General features: G+C 43.9%; 1 protein-coding gene and 1 long non-coding RNA gene across 3 annotated transcripts in view; one reads left to right on the forward strand and one right to left on the reverse strand.

The window, feature by feature from the left end:
* Positions 1-19652, forward strand: part of LOC110523501 (whirlin) — a 163652-nt gene that overhangs the window by 90546 nt on the left and 53454 nt on the right. The window contains exons 4-5 of the mRNA XM_021602252.3: positions 6852-7060; positions 7904-7934. Of these exons, the coding sequence (XP_021457927.3) occupies positions 6852-7060; positions 7904-7934 (240 nt within the window). The remainder of the gene's footprint in view (positions 1-6851; positions 7061-7903; positions 7935-19652) is intronic.
* LOC149983221 (uncharacterized) overlaps positions 1-19652 on the reverse strand; it is a 115268-nt gene that overhangs the window by 63800 nt on the left and 31816 nt on the right. For both annotated transcript variants that reach the window (XR_016495950.1, XR_016495951.1), the window contains exon 2: positions 4241-4402. This is a non-coding gene — a long non-coding RNA (uncharacterized LOC149983221). The remainder of the gene's footprint in view (positions 1-4240; positions 4403-19652) is intronic.

The raw sequence follows: 19652 nt of genomic DNA on the forward strand, positions 1-19652 counted from the left end.
CTACTCATTCAAGGGTTTTTCTTTATTTTTACTATTTTCTACATTGTAGAATAATAGTGAAGACATCAACACTATGAAATAACACATGGAGTATTGAACTAACCCAAAAAGTGTTACACAAATCAAAATATATTTTATTCTTCAAATAGCCACCCTTTGCCTTGATGACAGCTTTGCACACTCTTGGCATTCTCTCAACCAGCATCATGAGGTAGTCACCTGAAATGCATTTCAATTAACAGGTGTGCCTGTTAAATAAAGAAAAACTCTTGAATGAGTAGGTGTTCTAAAACTTTGGACCGGTAGTGTAGTCATTCAAAAATCATGTTCAGGATGGGTGTTTTCGGGGATAAAAAAAAAAATTGAATCGAGCTAAGCACAGTCAAATTCCTAGAGGAAAACCTGGTTCAGTCTGCTTTCCACCAGACAGGGAGATTAATTAACTTTTCAGCAGGACAACAACCTAAAACACAAGGCCAAATCTACACTGGAGTTGCTTACCAAGAACACAGTGAATGTTCCTGAGTGACGAGTAAAATTTTTTTTTTTTAAATCTACTTGAAAATATATGGCAAGACCTGAAAATGGTTGTCTAACAATGATCAACATCCAATTTGACTGAGCTTGAAGAATTCAGAAGAGAATAATTGGCAAATGTTGCACAATCCAGGTATGGAATGTTCTTAGAGACCCAGAAAGACTCAAAACTGAAATTGCTGGCAAAGGTGCTTCTATAAAGTATTGACTCACGGGTGTGAATACTTATGTAAATGAGTTATTTCGGTATTTAATTTTCAATACATTTGCTAAAATGTCTACAAACATGTTTTCTCTTTGTCATCATGGGGTATTGTGTGTAGATGGGTGATAAAAATAATGTATTTAATCCTTTTTGAATTCAAGCTGTAACACAATAAAATGTAGAATAAATCAAAGAGGTATGAATACTTTCTGAAGGCACTACATATATACAGTTGAAGTCGGAAGTTTACTTAGGTTGGAGTCATTGAAACTCGTTTCTCAACCACTTCACAAATTTCTTGTTAACAAACTATAGTTTGGGCAAGTCGGTTAGGACATCTACTTTGTGCATGACACAAGTAATTTTTCCAAAAATTGTTTACAGACAGATTATCACAATTCCAGTGGGTCAGACGTTTACATACACTAAGTTGACTGTGCCTTTAAGAACACCATCCCAACTGTGAAGCACGGGGGTGGCAGAATCATGTTGTGGGGGTTCTTTGCTGCAGGAGGGACTAGTGCACTTCACAAAATAGATGGCATCATGAGGGAGGAAAATGATGTGGATATATTGAAGCAACATCTCAAGACATTAGTCAGGAAGTTAAAGCTTGGTCACAAATGGGTCTTCCAAATGGACAATGACCCCAAGCATACTTCCAAAGTTGTGGCAAAATGGCTTAGGGACAACAAAATCAAGGTATTGGAGTGGCCATCACAACTCCCTGACCTCAATCCTATAGAAGATTTGTGGGCAGAACTGAAAAAGCGTGTGCGAGCAAGGAGGCCTACAAACCTGACTCAGTTACACCAGCTCTGTCAGGAGGAATGGGTCAAAATTCACCCAACTTATTGTGGGAAGCTTGTGGAAGACTACCCGAAACGTTTGACCCAAGTTAAACAATTTAAAGGCAATGCTACCAAATACTAATTGAGTGTACTTAAACTTCTGACCAACTGGGAATGTGATTAAATAAATAAAAGCTGAAATAAATCATTCTCTCTACTATTAGTCTGACATTTCACATTCTTAAAATAAAGTGGTGATCCTAACTGACCTACGACAGGGAATTTTTACAAGCATTAAATGTCAGGAGTTGTGAAAAACTGAGTTTTACTGTATATATACAGTGCCTTGCGAAAGTATTCGGCCGACCTTTTGCCACATTTCAGGCTTCAAACATAAAGATATAAAACTGTATTTTTTTGTGAAGAATCAACAACAAGTGGGACACAATCATGAAGTGGAACGACATTTATTGGATATTTCAAACTTTTTTAACAAATCAAAAACTGAAAAATTGGGCATGCAAAATTATTCAGCCCCCTTAAGTTAATACTTTGTAGCGCCACCTTTTGCTGCGATTACAGCTGTAAGTCGCTTGGGGTATGTCTCTATCAGTTTTGCACATCGAGAGACTGACATTTTTTCCCATTCCTCCTTGCAAAACAGCTCGAGCTCAGTGAGGTTGGATGGAGAGCATTTGTGAACAGCAGTTTTCAGTTCTTTCCACAGATGATCAATTGGATTCAGGTCTGGACTTTGACTTGGCCATTCTAACACCTGGATATGTTTATTTTTGAACCATTCCATTGTAGATTTTGCTTTATGTTTTGGATCATTGTCTTGTTGGAAGACAAATCTCCGTCCCAGTCTCAGGTCTTTTGCAGACTCCATCAGGTTTTCTTCCAGAATGGTCCTGTATTTGGCTCCATCCATCTTCCCATCAATTTTAACCATCTTCCCTGTCCCTGCTGAAGTAAAGCAGGCCCAAACCATGATGCTGCCACCACCATGTTTGACAGTGGGGATGGTGTGTTCAGCTGTGTTGCTTTTACGCCAAACATAACGTTTTGCATTGTTGCCAAAAAGTTCAATTTTGGTTTCATCTGACCAGAGCACCTTCTTCCACATGTTTGGTGTGTCTCCCAGGTGGCTTGTGGCAAACTTTAAACTACACTTTTTATGGATATCTTTAAGAAATGGCTTTCTTCTTGCCACTCTTCCATAAAGGCCAGATTTGTGCAATATACGACTGATTGTTGTCCTATGGACAGAGTCTCCCACCTCAGCTGTAGATCTCTGCAGTTCATCCAGAGTGATCATGGGCCTCTTGGCTGCATCTCTGATCAGTCTTCTCCTTGTATAAGCAGAAAGTTTAGAGGGACGGCCAGGTCTTGGTAGATTTGCAGTGGTCTGATACTCCTTCCATTTCAATATTATCGCTTGCACAGTGCTCCTTGGGATGTTTAAAGCTTGGGAAATCTTTTTGTATCCAAATCCGGCTTTAAACTTCTTCACAACAGTATCTCGGACCTGCCTGGTGTGTTCCTTGTTCTTCATGATGCTCTCTGCGCTTTTAACGGACCTCTGAGACTATCACAGTGCAGGTGCATTTATACGGAGACTTGATTACACACAGGTGGATTGTATTTATCATCATTAGTCATTTAGGTCAACATTGGATCATTCAGAGATCCTCACTGAACTTCTGGAGAGAGTTTGCTGCACTGAAAGTAAAGGGGGCTGAATAATTTTGCACTCCCAATTTTTCCGTTTTTGATTTGTTAAAAAAGTTTGAAATATCCAATAAATGTCGTTCCACTTCATGATTGTGTCCCACTTGTTGTTGATTCTTCACAAAAAAATACAGTTTTATATCTTTATGTTTGAAGCCTGAAATGTGGCAAAAGGTCGCAAAGTTCAAGGGGGGCGAATACTTTCGCAAGGCACTGTACATATATTGTTTTTTTTACCAACATTTTTTTTTACACATTTATTTTGAAGGTCATGTGTTGATTTAAAAATCTAATTGTACAGATGTTAAGGTTGTGTCAAAAGATTTTGGGGGGGGCTGCTGTCACAAGAAAAAGTGGCGTCCCCAGAAGATCTGGCGTAAAAAATTGGGTCACTGCTGAAAATGTTTGAATACCTCTGCCCTTCGCCACATAGTACATTACTGTCCCACCCCAACCAGTGTAATGTCAATGGGATTCAAGACAGTGGGCCAGATCAAACAAATACAGGATGCTCTCCAAAAGCAACACTATTGCCTATATATTGCACTACTGGTGAGCCCTGGTCAAAAGTAGTGCACTATGTATAGCGTGCCTTTTGTGACATACGCACAGTGTAGGGAAGAAAGACACTTAAAAGGGGATCTAATACGATGTCTGTTCACCTCTCCTCACCTGAGACATGTGCTCTCTAACCCCACAGAGTCACTGTGTTGGGTGTGTTTTTTATATTGTAGCTCAACCTTTTCTTACTGCTATGAGATCAGCTCTGGTCAGCTTTCAACTCTCTCTCCCATCTGATTCACTTAACATGCCACGCCTTCATCAAAATCCTGATTTAGTTCATACAGGTTGTGTATTGGTCAGAGAGCCACTGTGATATAACAGTTATCTAGTGGTGGATGGTGGGTGGAGATATAGGAGGAACATTTCATTGTAGTGGCTACAATGGAATAAAGAAATGGTATGTGTTTGATACCTTTCCATTCAGTCCAATAGCCACCACTGCAGTACCCCCAAAGCTTTACAGGCTCCATTCCCCCCTGACTGTAGATCTGGTTGGGATCTGATTGGCTTCCAAGGCTGTTTCTGTAGTTGTGATTCGAGTTGTTGCTTTCTTGTGGAGGTGTTGGCACACAAGCTGAGAAAGTGAGACAGAGAGAAAGAAAGAGAACAATGAAGACATAGAGCGAGATGAGGAATCAATGGCAATGTGAGAGTTGCGATAGAAAGGTGTGTGGGGAAAACAATGGGCTGTGTTTCATGGCCATCGATCCAGTTGTACTCATCTGTAGCCTGAGTCGAATTTCCAGAAAACACAGTCGCTTATTATTCATCTCCACATTGATTGGCCTCTCATTTGTAAATATAATTATCATTGGTCCAGCCAGCGTCGCTGCTGGTTAATTACCCAGGATGCTCCCTGGCGGCTTGCCCACACTTGGATTTGACGCAGCGCATTAATCTGTGTGTGTGCATGTGTGTGCATGTGTGTGCACTCGCGCGCATGTGCTATGAGGAAGCAGTACTTTCTTTGCCAGCTTCTCTAAGCCCCTTAATGAAATTATAATAAGGAAGGAGGGATGGAGGAGAGGAGGGGTGGGGGGGATTGGCGTCAGTGCCAACTTTATGACAACAGCAGGAGATGCAGCACACCATCACTGTCATTTGGCGCCTCTGTGGTGACTCAGCATGATCAGAGACTCTTCTGGGTGTGTGTGAGTGTATGAGAGAAATAGAGAGAACAAATGTCAAGGGACTCTCACTCCCATAATACCTCAATACCAGTCACGGAATATACTAAATATCTTTTGAGGGATTACTGAAGTTGTTGTTGGTGCGATTTGGTTGACTAAGCTCAGTCAAATAAAATATAACAACCCATGTGAGAACAGCTGACATCTGGAAATAATGATGAATTGCTAAACACCTAATTAAACTCTAAATGCAAAACTAATGGTGAAGGAGGGTGTGGGGGTGCACAAGCGCCTGATTTAATGTGTGAGGGCATCACAGTATTTTTCAGTCTTTGATTTTACCACACCGCTCCCTTTATTGACCCCAACGACATGCTTTGAAATAATGGGGATGAAATTGGCTTAATCTCTGGCAGGAACAGTACTGGGCCCATATTCATAAAGCATCTCAGAGTAGAAGTGCCCATCTAGGATCAGGTCCCCCTGTCCATATAATCTTATGCATTATGTTCTAAAAGGCTAAACTGATCCTAGATCAGCGCTCCTTCTCAAATAAAATAAAATGTTATTTGTCACATACACATGGTTAGCAGATGTTATTGCGAGTGTAGCGAAATGCTTGTGCTTCTAGTTCTGACAGTGCAGCAATATCAACAAGTAATCGAACAATTCCACAACAACTACCTAATACATACAAATAGTAAAGGGATGGAATAAGAATATGTACATAATTTCAGGTTTGAAGGTAAGACCCAGGTGCAGACAATGTTGAAGTAACAAAGGTTTATTAAATCGAACACGGGCATGCAAAGGTACAGGCTCAGGGTCAGGTTAAGCAGGAAGGTCAAAACTGGGAAAACTAGGAAACAGGCACTATAGACAGGACAGGAGCAAGGGGGAAACCGCTGGTCGGTCTGAATGAACAAAACAAACTGGCAACAGACAAACAGAGAACACAGGTATAAATACACAGGGGATAATGGGGAAGATGGGCAACACCTGGAGGGGGGTGAAGAAAATCACAAAGGCAGGTGAAACAGATCAGGGTGTGACACATAAATATATGGATGAGCAGTGACCGAGCAGCATAGGCAAGATTCAATACATGGTATAAAATACAGTATGTGGGAGTAATGCAAATATGTAAACATCATTATTAAAGTGGAATTTATAAAGTGACTTGTGATCCATTTATTAGAGTTGCCAATTCTTTCAAGTCTGTATGTAGGCAGCAGCCTCTCTGTGTTAGTGATGCATTTAATGAATACAGGCCCTGGTCTTGTTGCAGCTAGCTAACTTTATAAAGGTCAGTGTTAGCCATCCCTGAAAGGCCAGTCTGTCTGGTCTCTGTTTAATGTAGTCTGTCACTAGCTGCTGCATATGTGATTTATCTATACAGTTCACAGTGCTATCAGTTAACACATAATAATATTGTAGATGATCAGAGGTCAGCCTAGTGATCCATATTGCTAAGGTCCGAGGTAAGATACTGTAAGAGTCCACAAGGGGAGTGCAGAAAGACCTAGGGTTATGGTTATGGAGCCCTACAGATGGAGATACACATCCATAGACAGAGTTGTCTGCATTAGCGTCTAGAAGCCCTCTCAATAGAGGGAGTACCTCTCAGTCTTACCAGGAGTAAGGAATACCTCTGACCCTGTGACCTCACATCTAAACAGGATCTACCTCCCACTGGAACTCAGCACGGATCAATCTACCAATCTAACCCCAACTGTGTTTGTTACTTTCACTCTCGTCTGTACTCTACCTCATCTCTACCTCTCTGGCCCCTACTGTGTGACCTCTGACTTATGTACTGTGACCCAGTGTCTACCCATGCCCATGCCAGTCCGCCCACCATTCCTTCCTCTCTGTGCCCTCCCCGCAACCCAGGTGGGCGATCAGATCCTGGAGGTGAACGGGTGCAGCTTCCTGGGTATCCCCCATGACGAGGCTGTGCGCGTGCTCAAGTCATCGCGCCACCTGATAATGACTGTGAAGGACGTGGGGCGCTTGCCACATGCCAGGACAGTAGTGGGGGAGACCAAGTGGATTGCCAGCTCCCAAATCGCTGAGAGCTCTGCCAGCGGCAGTGTGGCTGGGTAAGAGAGAGAGAGGGGAGGGAGAGGGAAGGGGTGGGAGAGAGTGAGGTTTGGGTGAGGGAGGGTTGAGGATGAGGGAGGGGTGAGAGATGGTGAGGGAGATGGTGAGGGAGGGGTGGGAGATGGTAAGGGAGATGGTGATGGTGTTTAAAAGTAAAGCTCGCTAATTGAATTTGCGCCTGATTTAATGTGTAATTTCAAGAGGGCATCTTTGATTTTACCACACCTCTCCCTTTACTGACCCCAACGACATGCTTTGAATCAGTAATTATGTTGTTGGCTGCTTAGATTGCTACGAGAAGCTAGAATTACTCTCATAAAGACAGAGATATTGGCCTTCTCCCCATTGTGAGGATAGATACTTCTTCATCTGTTCTGTCTGCTCTGTAGATGTAATCTGTATGCATGTGTGCAGTTGAATAGATGAATGACCCACATACAAGGTTTCCATACATTTCCATTTCAAATGCTTTTCCAGGCGTGCCAGTTTATTTAGTGTCACTCCGGGCAATGAGATACGTGAGTGTGCGCGCGTGCGTGTGGTGTTCTGCTCCAGCTCAGTGTCATTAGCTGTAATGCAGTACGCCTGATTAAGAGAGCTTTGGAGAGCTGGTCACACACCACAGAGAGAAACAAATAACTGCAAGGTAGCTGTTTTTATACCAGGACAGTACATCACTCTAATATCTGGCGGTCTGCCTGCTTGTGTGTGTGTGTGTGTGTCCATATATTGTCAGAGCAGAGAGGTAATGACAACATGCTACCAGTGATACGTGTGTGTCTGGAGGGAGCTGTCATGAGGACAGTGTAATAATGTGTTCTGTTTATCTGTTTATCCTGCAGCTTGTCCATGGACCAAGGAGCATCAGGAAGGGTAAGGCCAACCTCCACACAGAGCTCTGTCTATGACATCATCAGTCTTATACGTGTGTCCCTGGCCTGCCAGTGGACATGTTTAACTATTCTTATGGTGACCAGAAGTCCCCACAAGAATAGTAAATGAACAAAAATTTGACCAACTGGGGACATTTTGTTAGTCCCCACAAGGTAAAATGCTATTTCGAGGTGGTTTAGGGTTAAAGTTACGTTAAGTGTCAGGAGTTTTAGGTTATTTAACTTTCATTTAACTAGTTAAGAACAAATTCTTATTTACAATGATGGCCTACCCCTGCCAAACCCTCCCCTAACCCGAACGATGCTGGGCCAATTGTGTGCCACCCTATGGGACTCCCGATCATGGCCGGTTGTGATACAGCCTGGGATCGAACCTGTGTCTGTAGGGACGCCTCTAGCACTGTGATGCAGTGCCTTAGACCACTGCGCTACTTGGGATCCCTAACAGGTTAGTGTATGGGTTAAGGTTAGTGTAAGAGTATGGGTTAGGGTTAGGTTTAGGGTTAGGGAAAATATGATTTTAAATGGGACTGAATTGTGTGTCCCCACAAGGTTAGCTGTAAAATACTGTGTGTGTATGTCTCTATTTGCAACTGTATGTGCTGTGATCATATCTGCTCTCTCCAACTCTCTCGTCATCTGTATCCACATCTGTGACAGCGCTGCATCATGCCAGCATGTAGAGAAGCAGAGGGACGCTGGCATTTTCGTCCATGTCATGCGGTCGCCACCGGTGTTATTGGGTGTGAGGGCATCAGCAGGGCGAGAGGCCAGGCTTAGGTCAGGCTGGGAGAACCCCCAGAACACAATACTGTCCCACAGGACTCATGCTGTTTGGTTTGCTGTTATTGACAATTACAGAGAACTTGGCCTGAGGAGATGGAGCTGAACTTTACATAGCTCTGGTGCAAGGCCTTAACAGCATCTTGTGGATACTTGTCAACGTCAGTAAACCACACACAATGCCCTGAACCTGAGCTAAACTTTACAGGAACATGCAGAGATTGTACTTTTACATGTAATACAGTGCCTTGCGAAAGTATTCGGCCCCCTTGAACTTTGCGACCTTTTGCCACATTTCAGGCTTCAAACATAAAGATATAAAACTGTATTTTTTTGTGAAGAATCAACAACAAGTGGGACACAATCATGAAGTGGAACGACATTTATTGGATATTTCAAACTTTTTTAACAAATCAAAAACTGAAAAATTGGGCGTGCAAAATTATTCAGCCCCCTTAAGTTAATACTTTTAGCGCCACCTTTTGCTGCAATTACAGCTGTAAGTCGCTTGGGGTATGTCTCTATCAGTTTTGCACATCGAGAGACTGACATTTTTTCCCATTCCTCCTTGCAAAACAGCTCGAGCTCAGTGAGGTTGGATGGAGAGCATTTGTGAACAGCAGTTTTCAGTTCTTTCCACAGATTCTCGATTGGATTCAGGTTTGGACTTTGACTTGGCCATTCTAACACCTGGATATGTTTATTTTTGAACCATTCCATTGTAGATTTTGCTTTATGTTTTGGATCATTGTCTTGTTGGAAGACAAATCTCCGTCCCAGTCTCAGGTCTTTTGCAGACTCCATCAGGTTTTCTTCCAGAATGGTCCTGTATTTGGCTCCATCCATCTTCCCATCAATTTTAACCATCTTCCCTGTCCCTGCTGAAGAAAAGCAGGCCCAAACCATGATCCTGCCACCACCATGTTTGACAGTGGGGATGGTGTGTTCAGAGTGATGAACTGTGTTGCTTTTACGCCAAACATAACGTTTTGCATTGTTGCCAAAAGGTTCAATTTTGGTTTCATCTGACCAGAGCACCTTCTTCCACATGTTTGGTGTGTCTCCCAGGTGGCTTGTGGCAAACTTTAAACTACACTTTTTATGGATATCTTTAAGAAATGGCTTTCTTCTTGCCACTCTTCCATAAAGGCCAGATTTGTGCAATATACGACTGACTGTTGTCCTATGGACAGAGTCTCCCACCTCAGCTGTAGATCTCTGCAGTTCATCCAGAGTGATCATGGGCCTCTTGGCTGCATCTCTGATCAGTCTTCTCCTTGTATAAGCAGAAAGTTTAGAGGGACGGCCAGGTCTTGGTAGATTTGCAGTGGTCTGATACTCCTTCCATTTCAATATTATCGCTTGCACAGTGCTCCTTGGGATGTTTAAAGCTTGGGAAATCTTTTTGTATTCAAATCCGGCATTAAACTTCTTCACAACAGTATCTCGGACCTGCCTGGTGTGTTCCTTGTTCTTCATGATGCTCTCTGCGCTTTTAACGGACCTCTGAGACTATCACAGTGCAGGTGCATTTATACGGAGACTTGATTACACACAGGTGGATTGTATTTATCATCATTAGTCATTTAGGTCAACATTGGATCATTCAGAGATCCTCACTGAACTTCTGGAGAGAGTTTGCTGCACTGAAAGTAAAGGGGCTGAATAATTTTGCACGCCCAATTTTTCAGTTTTTGATTTGTTAAAAAAGTTTGAAATATCCAATAAATGTCCTTCCACTTCATGATTGTGTCCCACTTGTTGTTGATTCTTCACAAAAAAATACAGTTTTATATATTTATGTTTGAAGCCTGAAATGTGGCAAAAGTCGCAAAGTTCAAGGGGGCCGAATACTTTCGCAAGGCACTGTTAAACTCATATTTAAGCAATAAGGCCGGGGGGGGGTGCGGTACATTGGTCAATATAACGACTGTTCTTAGACACAACGCAAAGCGGAGTACAGCCTAGATACAGTACATCCCTTAGCCGTGATATATTAGCCTTAGATCACAAACCCCTGAGGTGCCTTATTGCCATTATAAACTGGTGTTTAACACTAATAGAACAGTAAACAAGCATTTTTGCATCATACCTGTGTTAAATGTAAGCAATAAGGCCTGGGGGGGGTGTGTGGTATATGGCCAACATACCACGGCTAAGGGCTGTTCTTAAGCACGATGCAACGCGGAGTGCCTGGATACAGGCCTTAGCCGTGGTATTTCGGCCATATACCAGAAACCCCCGAGGTGCCTTATTGCTATGATAAACTGGTTACCAGCATAATTAGAGCAGTATAAATACATGTTTTGTCATACTCGCGGTATACGGTCTGATATACCACGGCTGTCAGCCAATCAGCATTCAGGGCTCGAACCAACAAGTTTATAATGTCTGATATACCACACCTTTCAGCCAATCAGTATCCAGGACCCAAACTACCCATTTTATAATATATTATACCCTATTTAGTGGTCATCATGAAGAAAAATGAGGGTATTTTACTTCACCCACTTGAGAAAAAAAGAAGGAACCCACACAAGATAGCGTAGCCAATGCGGACGTGTTTGTTGTTGTCCCGTGTAAATGTTCTTTTTTTTTTTGTTCTTTTTTGTTGCTGTATATATTTCAATTTATTTAAATATCTTTTCCCATTTTTAAATTATAGCTAGAACCCCCATCAGAAGCTAGCTATCAGCAGCTAACCAGCTAATTAGCTACTAGCTATTTAGTCATTGTTAGCCACTGCTAGCGGCCTTTACCTTTAGCTCAGACACCAGCCTCTTTTAGCCTGGATAATACCTGCCAGTCTGCACAGCGCGATATCAACCCTGAGCATATCGGACTGCTTTTCTCCACTACATCACCGGATTCCTGCCGTAAGCTCCGGACCATTACTCCGGATCATCACAGCTAGCTAGCTGCTACCGAGTGGCCCAGCCTCGAAGCTAGCCTTGAGCCAGGCCCATCTCCCGGCTTGCTCAGTGGACCCTATGATCACTTAGAAACACAGCTGATGCCTCCCGGACTCTTCCCTAACACGACTAGAAGCCACTACATCACCGGATTCCTGCCATAAGCTCTGGACCTTTGCACCGGATGCACCGGAGTGGCTATAGTGACTAACGCCCTTGTCCCGAAGCTAGCACCAGTTAGCCTCAAGCCAGGCGCATATCCCTGCTAGCAAGCAAACTTGTGCCAGCTACAACACCTCTTTTGCCTGGACCCTTTGTCGACACGGAGCCCCGCCGATCCATCACGACTGGTCTGCCGACGGTGACGCCCTTGTCCCAAAGCTAGCACCAGTTAGCCTTAAGCCAGGCGCATCTCCCAGCTAGCGTAGTAACGACTATCTAAAGCAGGGGTGTCAAACTCAAATACCCAGTGGGCCAAAATGTAAAACCTGAACAAAGTCACGGGCCAACATTGAACAAATTAACCTTTTAATATGGACCCAAACAAGTTTTGCTTTAACATTGAATATGGAACAAGCATCGCTTATTACCATACAATATATAATTTAATAGTGGAGACATGCAAAATCGAATTTCAAATGAAAAAACACATCAATGGCATTCATTTATTAAATAAATAAAATTTAAATAAAAATTGTATGCCTCTTTTCTATTTGCAGCCTTCTGATTTAAATACCAAAATAAACTTTTTCCACTGGCTAATAATTTTACAAATAAAATGATAATAAATCAATCAACCATTCAAGCCCATGCCTTGTAGCAAGAAAAAGTGCATAAAGAAAACGTTAATTATTGCACACTGGTCTAATCTGATGTGCCCAAGCCAGATACCTGGCATCTCTTCTTGGATGCTAGTTCATCAATGTCTGGGCTCAAGCTCTGAGCTGAAGAAATCCTCAGTATCGAGCGAAGATGTTCATCAGTCAGACGTCTCCTGTGAGTTGTTTTGGTCATCTTCATCGAGGAGAAAAGTTGCTCGCATAGATAAGTGCTGCCGAACATGGAGAGCATCTGAGCAGCTTGGGTGCGGAGCTGAGGCATTGTGTCAGGGATGAACCGTGTAAACTGTGCGGCGCCCACAGCATCATACTTTGACTTCAACGTGTCGTTGCACTGGAGTTCAATCAGCTCCATTTGGATGTTGGTTGGTGCATTTTCCACATCAACTGCGAAGGGATTACTAAGCGGTTCAAACTTGCATTTCTGGGCATCGAAGTCGGCAAATCGCCGGCTAGAACACTGAGAGAACACTGAGTTTTTCAGCAAACTGTGCGCATGGGAACACGGCGGTAGAGATCTGCGCTTTTATGGATTGGCAGCAGGGAAAATGGCAAGGGTTTCCTTGCAGCATCTGATTCTCCCACAGGCACAGTTTAGTTTTGAAGGCCCTCACTGCAGCGTACATGTCTGTGATGATGCGCCCCCGCCCCTGAAGCTGCAGGTTCAGCGCATCGAGATGGCTCGAGATGTCACAGAGAAAGGCCAGCTCACACAGGAACTTTTGCTCCCGGAGCTCTGCTGTATCCTTCCCTTTGGTTTCCAGGAATTGACATATTTCCTCACGCAGCTCGAAACATCTGTTCAGTACTTTTCCTCTGCTTAGCCATCTCACCTCTGTGTGATACGGCACGTCTGCGTATTCCGAACCACACTCCTCCAGAAAAGATTTAAACTGGCGGTGATTTAGACCTTTGGCTCTTATAAAGTTAACTACCTGTGTTACTGTGGTCATAACATGTTCCATCTTTAGGGCTTTGGCACACAGTGCTTCCTGATGTATGATGCAGTGGTAAACAGTTAGCTCACCTGCACAGTTTTCTTCCCGCATCTTCTCCCGAACCATGCCCACCAGTCCACTCTTTTTACCGCACATCGCTGGCGCACCATCTGTCGTTAATCCAACGAGTTTATCCCACGGCAGCTTTATTTCAGTTACACATTTGGAAACCTCCTCAAAGATTTCCTTTCCTTTGGTTGTGCCATGCATTGATTTGAATCCTAATAGCTCCTCCGTAACACACAGATTTGAGTCCACTCCACAGATGAAGACTGACAGCTGAGCATTATCAGATGCGTCGCAGCTCTCATCCACAGCGAGGGAGAACGCAACAAAATCTTTTCCCTTTTCCATCAGCTGGTCATACAGATTGGTGGCAAGATCACATGTGCGATCAGCTACTGTGTTCCTGCTCAGGCTCACGTTTGAAAATGCTTGTTTTTTCTCTGGGCATACGAGGTCACAAACCTTCATCATGCACTTTTTCATGAACTCTCCCTCATTAAAGGGCCGGGCTGATTTTGCGATGTCTGCTGCCACTATATAACTAGCCTTTACAGCAGCCTCGCTTTGTGATGTGGCTTTTTTAAACATATTCTGTTGTGAAACCAAACTTCTTTTCATCTCCTCTACTTTCTGGCTCCTTTGAGTCATGTCCAGGTCCTTGTATTTGTCATGGTGTTTCGTTTCATAGTGTCGTCTAATGTTGTACTCCTTACTTACAGCCACGTTGACTCCACAAACAAGACAAACAGGTTTGTCTTTTACATATGTAAACAGATATTCTGCCTCCCACTTGTCCAGAAAGCTCCTGTTTTCTGCCTTTCTTTTCGCCATTTTTGGAAAGGGTTAGCTCGCTGACAGTTGTAGCGTCTATGTTGCTATGACTACTGTCACAGAGGAGAGAGCGTTTCTGGGTCCTGTCCTGATTGGCGCGCGAAAACAGCAGAGCATTATGGGATTCGTAGTATTAGTGGTGAATGCGCTGTATAATACCGGCGGGCCAGCTCTAGTAGTAATTTGGTATTGTCTCGCGGGCCAAATATAATTACCCCGCGGGCCAAATTTGGCCCACGGGCCAGAGTTTGACACCCATGATCTAAAGGCTTCCCTGTTTCACCTATTGCTGTTCACTCGACCCTATGATCACTTTGCTACATAGCTGATGCCTGCTGCACTGTTCATTAATCACAATACTCCATTTTGTTTATTTTGTATATCTGTCGGCCCCAGCCTTGAACTCAGGTCCTGTGTGTAGTTAACTAACCCTCTCTGCCCATTCATCGCCTTTTTACCTGTTGTTGTTGTCTTAGCTGTTTAGCTGTTGTTGTCGACCCATTGTTGTCTTAGCTAGCTCTCCCAATCAACACGTGTGATTGCTTTCTGCCTCGCTTAATGTCTCTCTCTAATGTCAATATGCCTTGTATACTGTTGTTTAGGGTAGTTATCATTGTTTTATTTGACTGCGGAGCCCCTAGTCCCAACAAAACATGCCTTAGATAGCTATTTTGTCCCACCTCCCACACATGCGGTGTCCTCGCCTAGCATAACTAGTGCCTCCAGAGATGCAACGTCTCTTATTGTCACTCAATGCCTAGGTTTACCTCCACTGTACCCGCACCCTACCATACCCATTGTCTATACATTATGACCCAAATCTATCCTACCACGCACAGAAATCTGCTCCTTTTATTCTCTGTTCCCAACGCACTAGATGACCAGTTCTGATAGTCTTTTGCCGTACCCTCATCCTATTCCTCCTCTGTGCATCGGGTGATGTAGAGGTTAACCCAGGCCCTGTGTGTCCCCAGGTGCTCTCATTTGTTGACTTCTGCAACTGTAAAAGCCTTGGTTTCATGCATGTTAACATCAGAAGCCTCCTCCCTAAGTTTGTTTTACTCACTGCTTTAGCACACTCCACCAACCCTGATGTCCTTACCGTGTCTAAATCCTGTTTTAGGAAGGCCACCAAAAAATCTAAAATTACAGACCCCCCTCAGCCCCCAGCTGTGCCCTGGACACCATATGTGAATTGATTGCCCCCCATCTATCTTCAGAGTTTGTTCTGTTAGGTGACCTAAACTGGGATATGCTTAACACCCTGGCCGTCCTGCAAATTATCAAGGAACCCACCAGGTACAACCCTAAATCCGTAAACATGGGCACCCTCATAGATATTATCCTGACCAACTTGCCCTCCAAATACACCTCTGCTCTTTTCAATCAGGATCTCAGCAATCACTGCCTCATTGCCTGCATCCGTTATGGGTCTGCGGTCAAACGACCACCCCTCATCACTGTCAAACACTCCCTAATACACTTCTGCAAGCAGGCCTTTCTAATTGACCTGGCCCGGGTATCCTGGAAGGATATTGACCTCATCCCGTCAGTAGAGGATGCCTGGTTGTTCTTTAAAAGTAATTTCCTCACCATATTAAATAAGCATGCCCCTTTCAAAAAGAACTAAGAACAGATATAGCCCTTGGTTCACTCCAGACCTGACTGCCCTCGACCAGCACAAAAACATCCTGTGGCGTACTGCACTAGCATCGAATAGTCCCTGTGATATGCGACTTTTCAGGGAAGTCAGGAACCAATACACACTGCCAGTTTACAAAGAAAAGGCTAGCTTTTTCAAACAGACATTTGCATCCTGTTGCTCTAACTCCAAAAAGTTCTGGGACACTGTAAAGCCCATGGAGAATAAGAGCAGCACCTCCCAGTTGCCCACTGCACTGAGGCTAGGAAACACTGTCACCACCGATAAATCCACGATAATCGAGAATTTCAATATGCATTTCTCAACGGCTGGCCATGCTTTCCTCCTGGCTACCCCAACCCTGACCAACAGCTCTGCACCCCCCCCAGCTACTTGCCGAAGCCTCCCCAGCTTCTCCTTCACCCAAATCCAGATAGCTGATGTTCTGAAAGAGCTGCAAAACCTGGACCCGTACAAATTAGCTGGGCTAGATAATCTGGACCCTCTCTTTCTAAAACTATCCGTTGTTGCAACCCATATTACTCGTCTGTTCAACCTCTCTTTCGTATGGTCCGAGATTCCTAAAGATTGGAAAGCTGCCGCGGTCATCCCCCTCTTCAAAGGGGGTGACACTCTAGACCCAAACTGTTACAGACCTATATCCATCCTGCTCTGCCTTTCTAAAGTCTTCGAAAGCCAAGATAACAAAGATCACTGACCATTTCGAATCCCACCGTTCCTTCTCCGCTGTGCAATCCGGCTTCCGAGCTGGTAACGGGTGCACTTCAGCCATACCCAAGGTACTAAACGGTATCATAACCATCATCGATAAAAGACAGCACTGTGCAGCCGTCTTCATCGATCTGGCCAAGGCTTCTGACTCTGTTTATCACCGTATTCTTATCGGCAGACTCAACAGCTTTGATTTCTCAAATGACTGAAATAACTGCCTTGCCTGAGGTCTGCCTTGTCCAGACCTCTGGCAGTCTCTATGGGTTTACGACAGGGTTCAATTCTCGGGCTGACTATTTTCTCTGTATATCTCAATGATGTCGCTCTTGCTGCGGGTGATTCCTTGATCCACCTCTATGCAGGCAATACCATTCTGTATACATCTGGCCCTTCTTTTGACACTGTGTTAACAAACCCCCAAACGAGCTTCAATGCCATCACTCCTTCCATGACCTCCAACTGCTCTTAAATGCTTGTAAAACTAAATGCATGCTCTTCACCCGATCGCTGCCCGCACCCGCCCACCCAACTAGCACCACTACTCTGGACGGTTCTGACTTAGAATATGTGAACAATTACAAATACCTAGGTGTCTGGCTAGACTGTAAACTGTCCTAGCAGACTCATATTAAGCATCTCCAATCCAAAATTAAATATAGAATCGGCTTCCTATTGCGCGACAAAACCTCCTTCACTCACGCTGCCAAACATACCCTCGTAAAGCTGACTATCCTACTGATCCTCGACTTTGGCGATGTCATTTACAAAATAGCCTCCAACACTCTACTCAGCAAACTGGTGCAGTTTTACTTATTTTATTTAACTAGGCAAGTCAGTTAAAGAACAAATTCTTATTTTCAATGACGGCCTAGGAACAGTGGGTGTTCTGCCTGTTCAGGGGCAGAACAACAGATTTGTCAGCTCGGGGATTTTGAACTTGCAAGCTTCCAGTTACTAGTCCAACACTCTAACCACTAGGCTACCCTGCCACCCTAGTGCCATCCGTTTTGATCACAGTGCCATCCGTTTTGTCACCAAAGCCCCCTATTCCACCCACCACTGCGACCTGTATGCTCTCGTCGGCTGGCCCTTGCTACATATTCGTCGCCAAACCCACTGGCTCCAGGTCATCAATAAGTCTTTGCTAGGTAAAGCTCCGCCTTATCTCAGCTCACTGTTCAGCATAGCAACACCCACCCGTAGCACGCGCTCCAGCAGGTATATACACTGGTCATCCCCAGAGCCAACACCTCCTTTCCTTCCAGTTCTCTGCTGCCAATGACTGGAAAGGATTGCAAAAATCGCTGAAGTTGGAGACTTATATCTTCCTCACTAACTTTAATCATCAGCTATCAGAGCAGCTTACCGATCACTGAAGCTGTACACAGCCCATCTGTAAATAGCCCATCCAACTACCTACCTCATCCCCATATTGTTTTTGTTTACTTTTTTTTGCTCTTTTGCACACCAGTATTTCTACTTGCACATCATCATCTGCACGTCTATCACCCCAGTGTTAATTTGCTAAATTGTAATTGCTTTGCTACTACGGCCTATTTATTGCCTTACCTCCTTACCCCATTTGCACACACTGTATATAGATTTTTCTATTGTGTTATTGACTGTATGTTTGTTTATCCCACATGTAACTCTGTGTTGTTGTTTTTTGTTGCACTGCTTTGCTTTATCTTGGCCAGGTCACAGTTTTATATGAGAACTTGTTCTCAACTGGCCTACCTGGTTAAATAAAGGTGAAATACATTTTTTTTAAACACTGCTCTTGATAGTATAACTGTTCTTTGATAAGCTTTATGTATCGGTCAGAGCTCTTGTGAGTTTTTTAAATTAGCACCCTCATGTAGACCTAGCCCACATTGCTTTATCTGAAGATGATGTCCCAGTATGCTTGTACTGTAGAGAGAGTCTTTAGTTACAAGGTCTTCTCTCACGGATGCTCATTTTGTCTTTGGTTTTGACTTTGGCCCTGTCTTCAGTGCAGCGGAAGGTTTTTTTTAGATGGAAAGGAGACAGGTGGAGAGTTGGGAGAGACAAAATCTGCCAAAAAGAAGGACAGCAAGGAAAGAAGAGGGGAGGAAGAGACAGGTAGAGATCACCATCGTTTACACATCTCTTGAAGTGCTGCTCCTCGCCATTGACATAACAAGGTCATGTCTTTGGGTCCACAGGGAGATGTAGAGGAGCGGGGCATTGGGTAGACTTCCAAAAAGGTGTTACTGTGTCTACACTGATAAAGCATGACACAATCCTTGTGTGTGCAAAGTCAGTCATCTTACCTTGTAGAGCTCTTGTACAGCTATCTATGTAGAGAACTATGTGTCTTTAGCCCCAAATTGTGTGTGTGCGTGTCTGTGTGTGCGTGTCTGTGTGTGCGTGTGTGTGTGTGTGTGTGTGTGTGTGTGTGTGTGTGTGTGTGTGTGTGTAGGGCAAGGGTACAGGTTAGGGTTAGAGGTTAGCTAAAATAGGATTTTGAATGGGACTGAATTGTGTGTGTGTGTATATGTGTGTGCGCACGCGAGTGCTTGTGCCAGAGTGATCTTGTAGGACGAACACGTTCCTTCACAAGGTGACTTAGCGGATCAATGAGCTTTATGTGCTGCTGTGCAATCCCTTTATGTTAATATGCACAAAAAGACCCTTCCATTAAAGTGATACCCTGCATGAGCAGCCAGATACTGGGACAGGACAGTCCTTTATAATCGCTTAGAAGAAGGAGAAAGGAAAATAGAGGAGAGGAGAGGTGAGGTGAGGTGAGGTGAGGAGAGGAGAGGAGAGGAGAGGAGAGGAGAGGAGAGGAGAGGAGAGGAGAGGAGAGGAGAGGAGAGGAGAGGAGAGGAGAGGAGAGGAGAGGAGAGGAGAGGAGAGGAGAGGCTACTATCTCTTGAAAAAGGCATCACTGGGTGTATTTCCTTTGATTTCCTAGATCCCTATAAACAA

This window comes from Oncorhynchus mykiss, chromosome 5 (genome assembly GCF_057628025.1).
Source record: "Oncorhynchus mykiss isolate SJ-2025 chromosome 5, ASM5762802v1, whole genome shotgun sequence".
Lineage (NCBI taxonomy): Eukaryota > Metazoa > Chordata > Actinopteri > Salmoniformes > Salmonidae > Oncorhynchus > Oncorhynchus mykiss.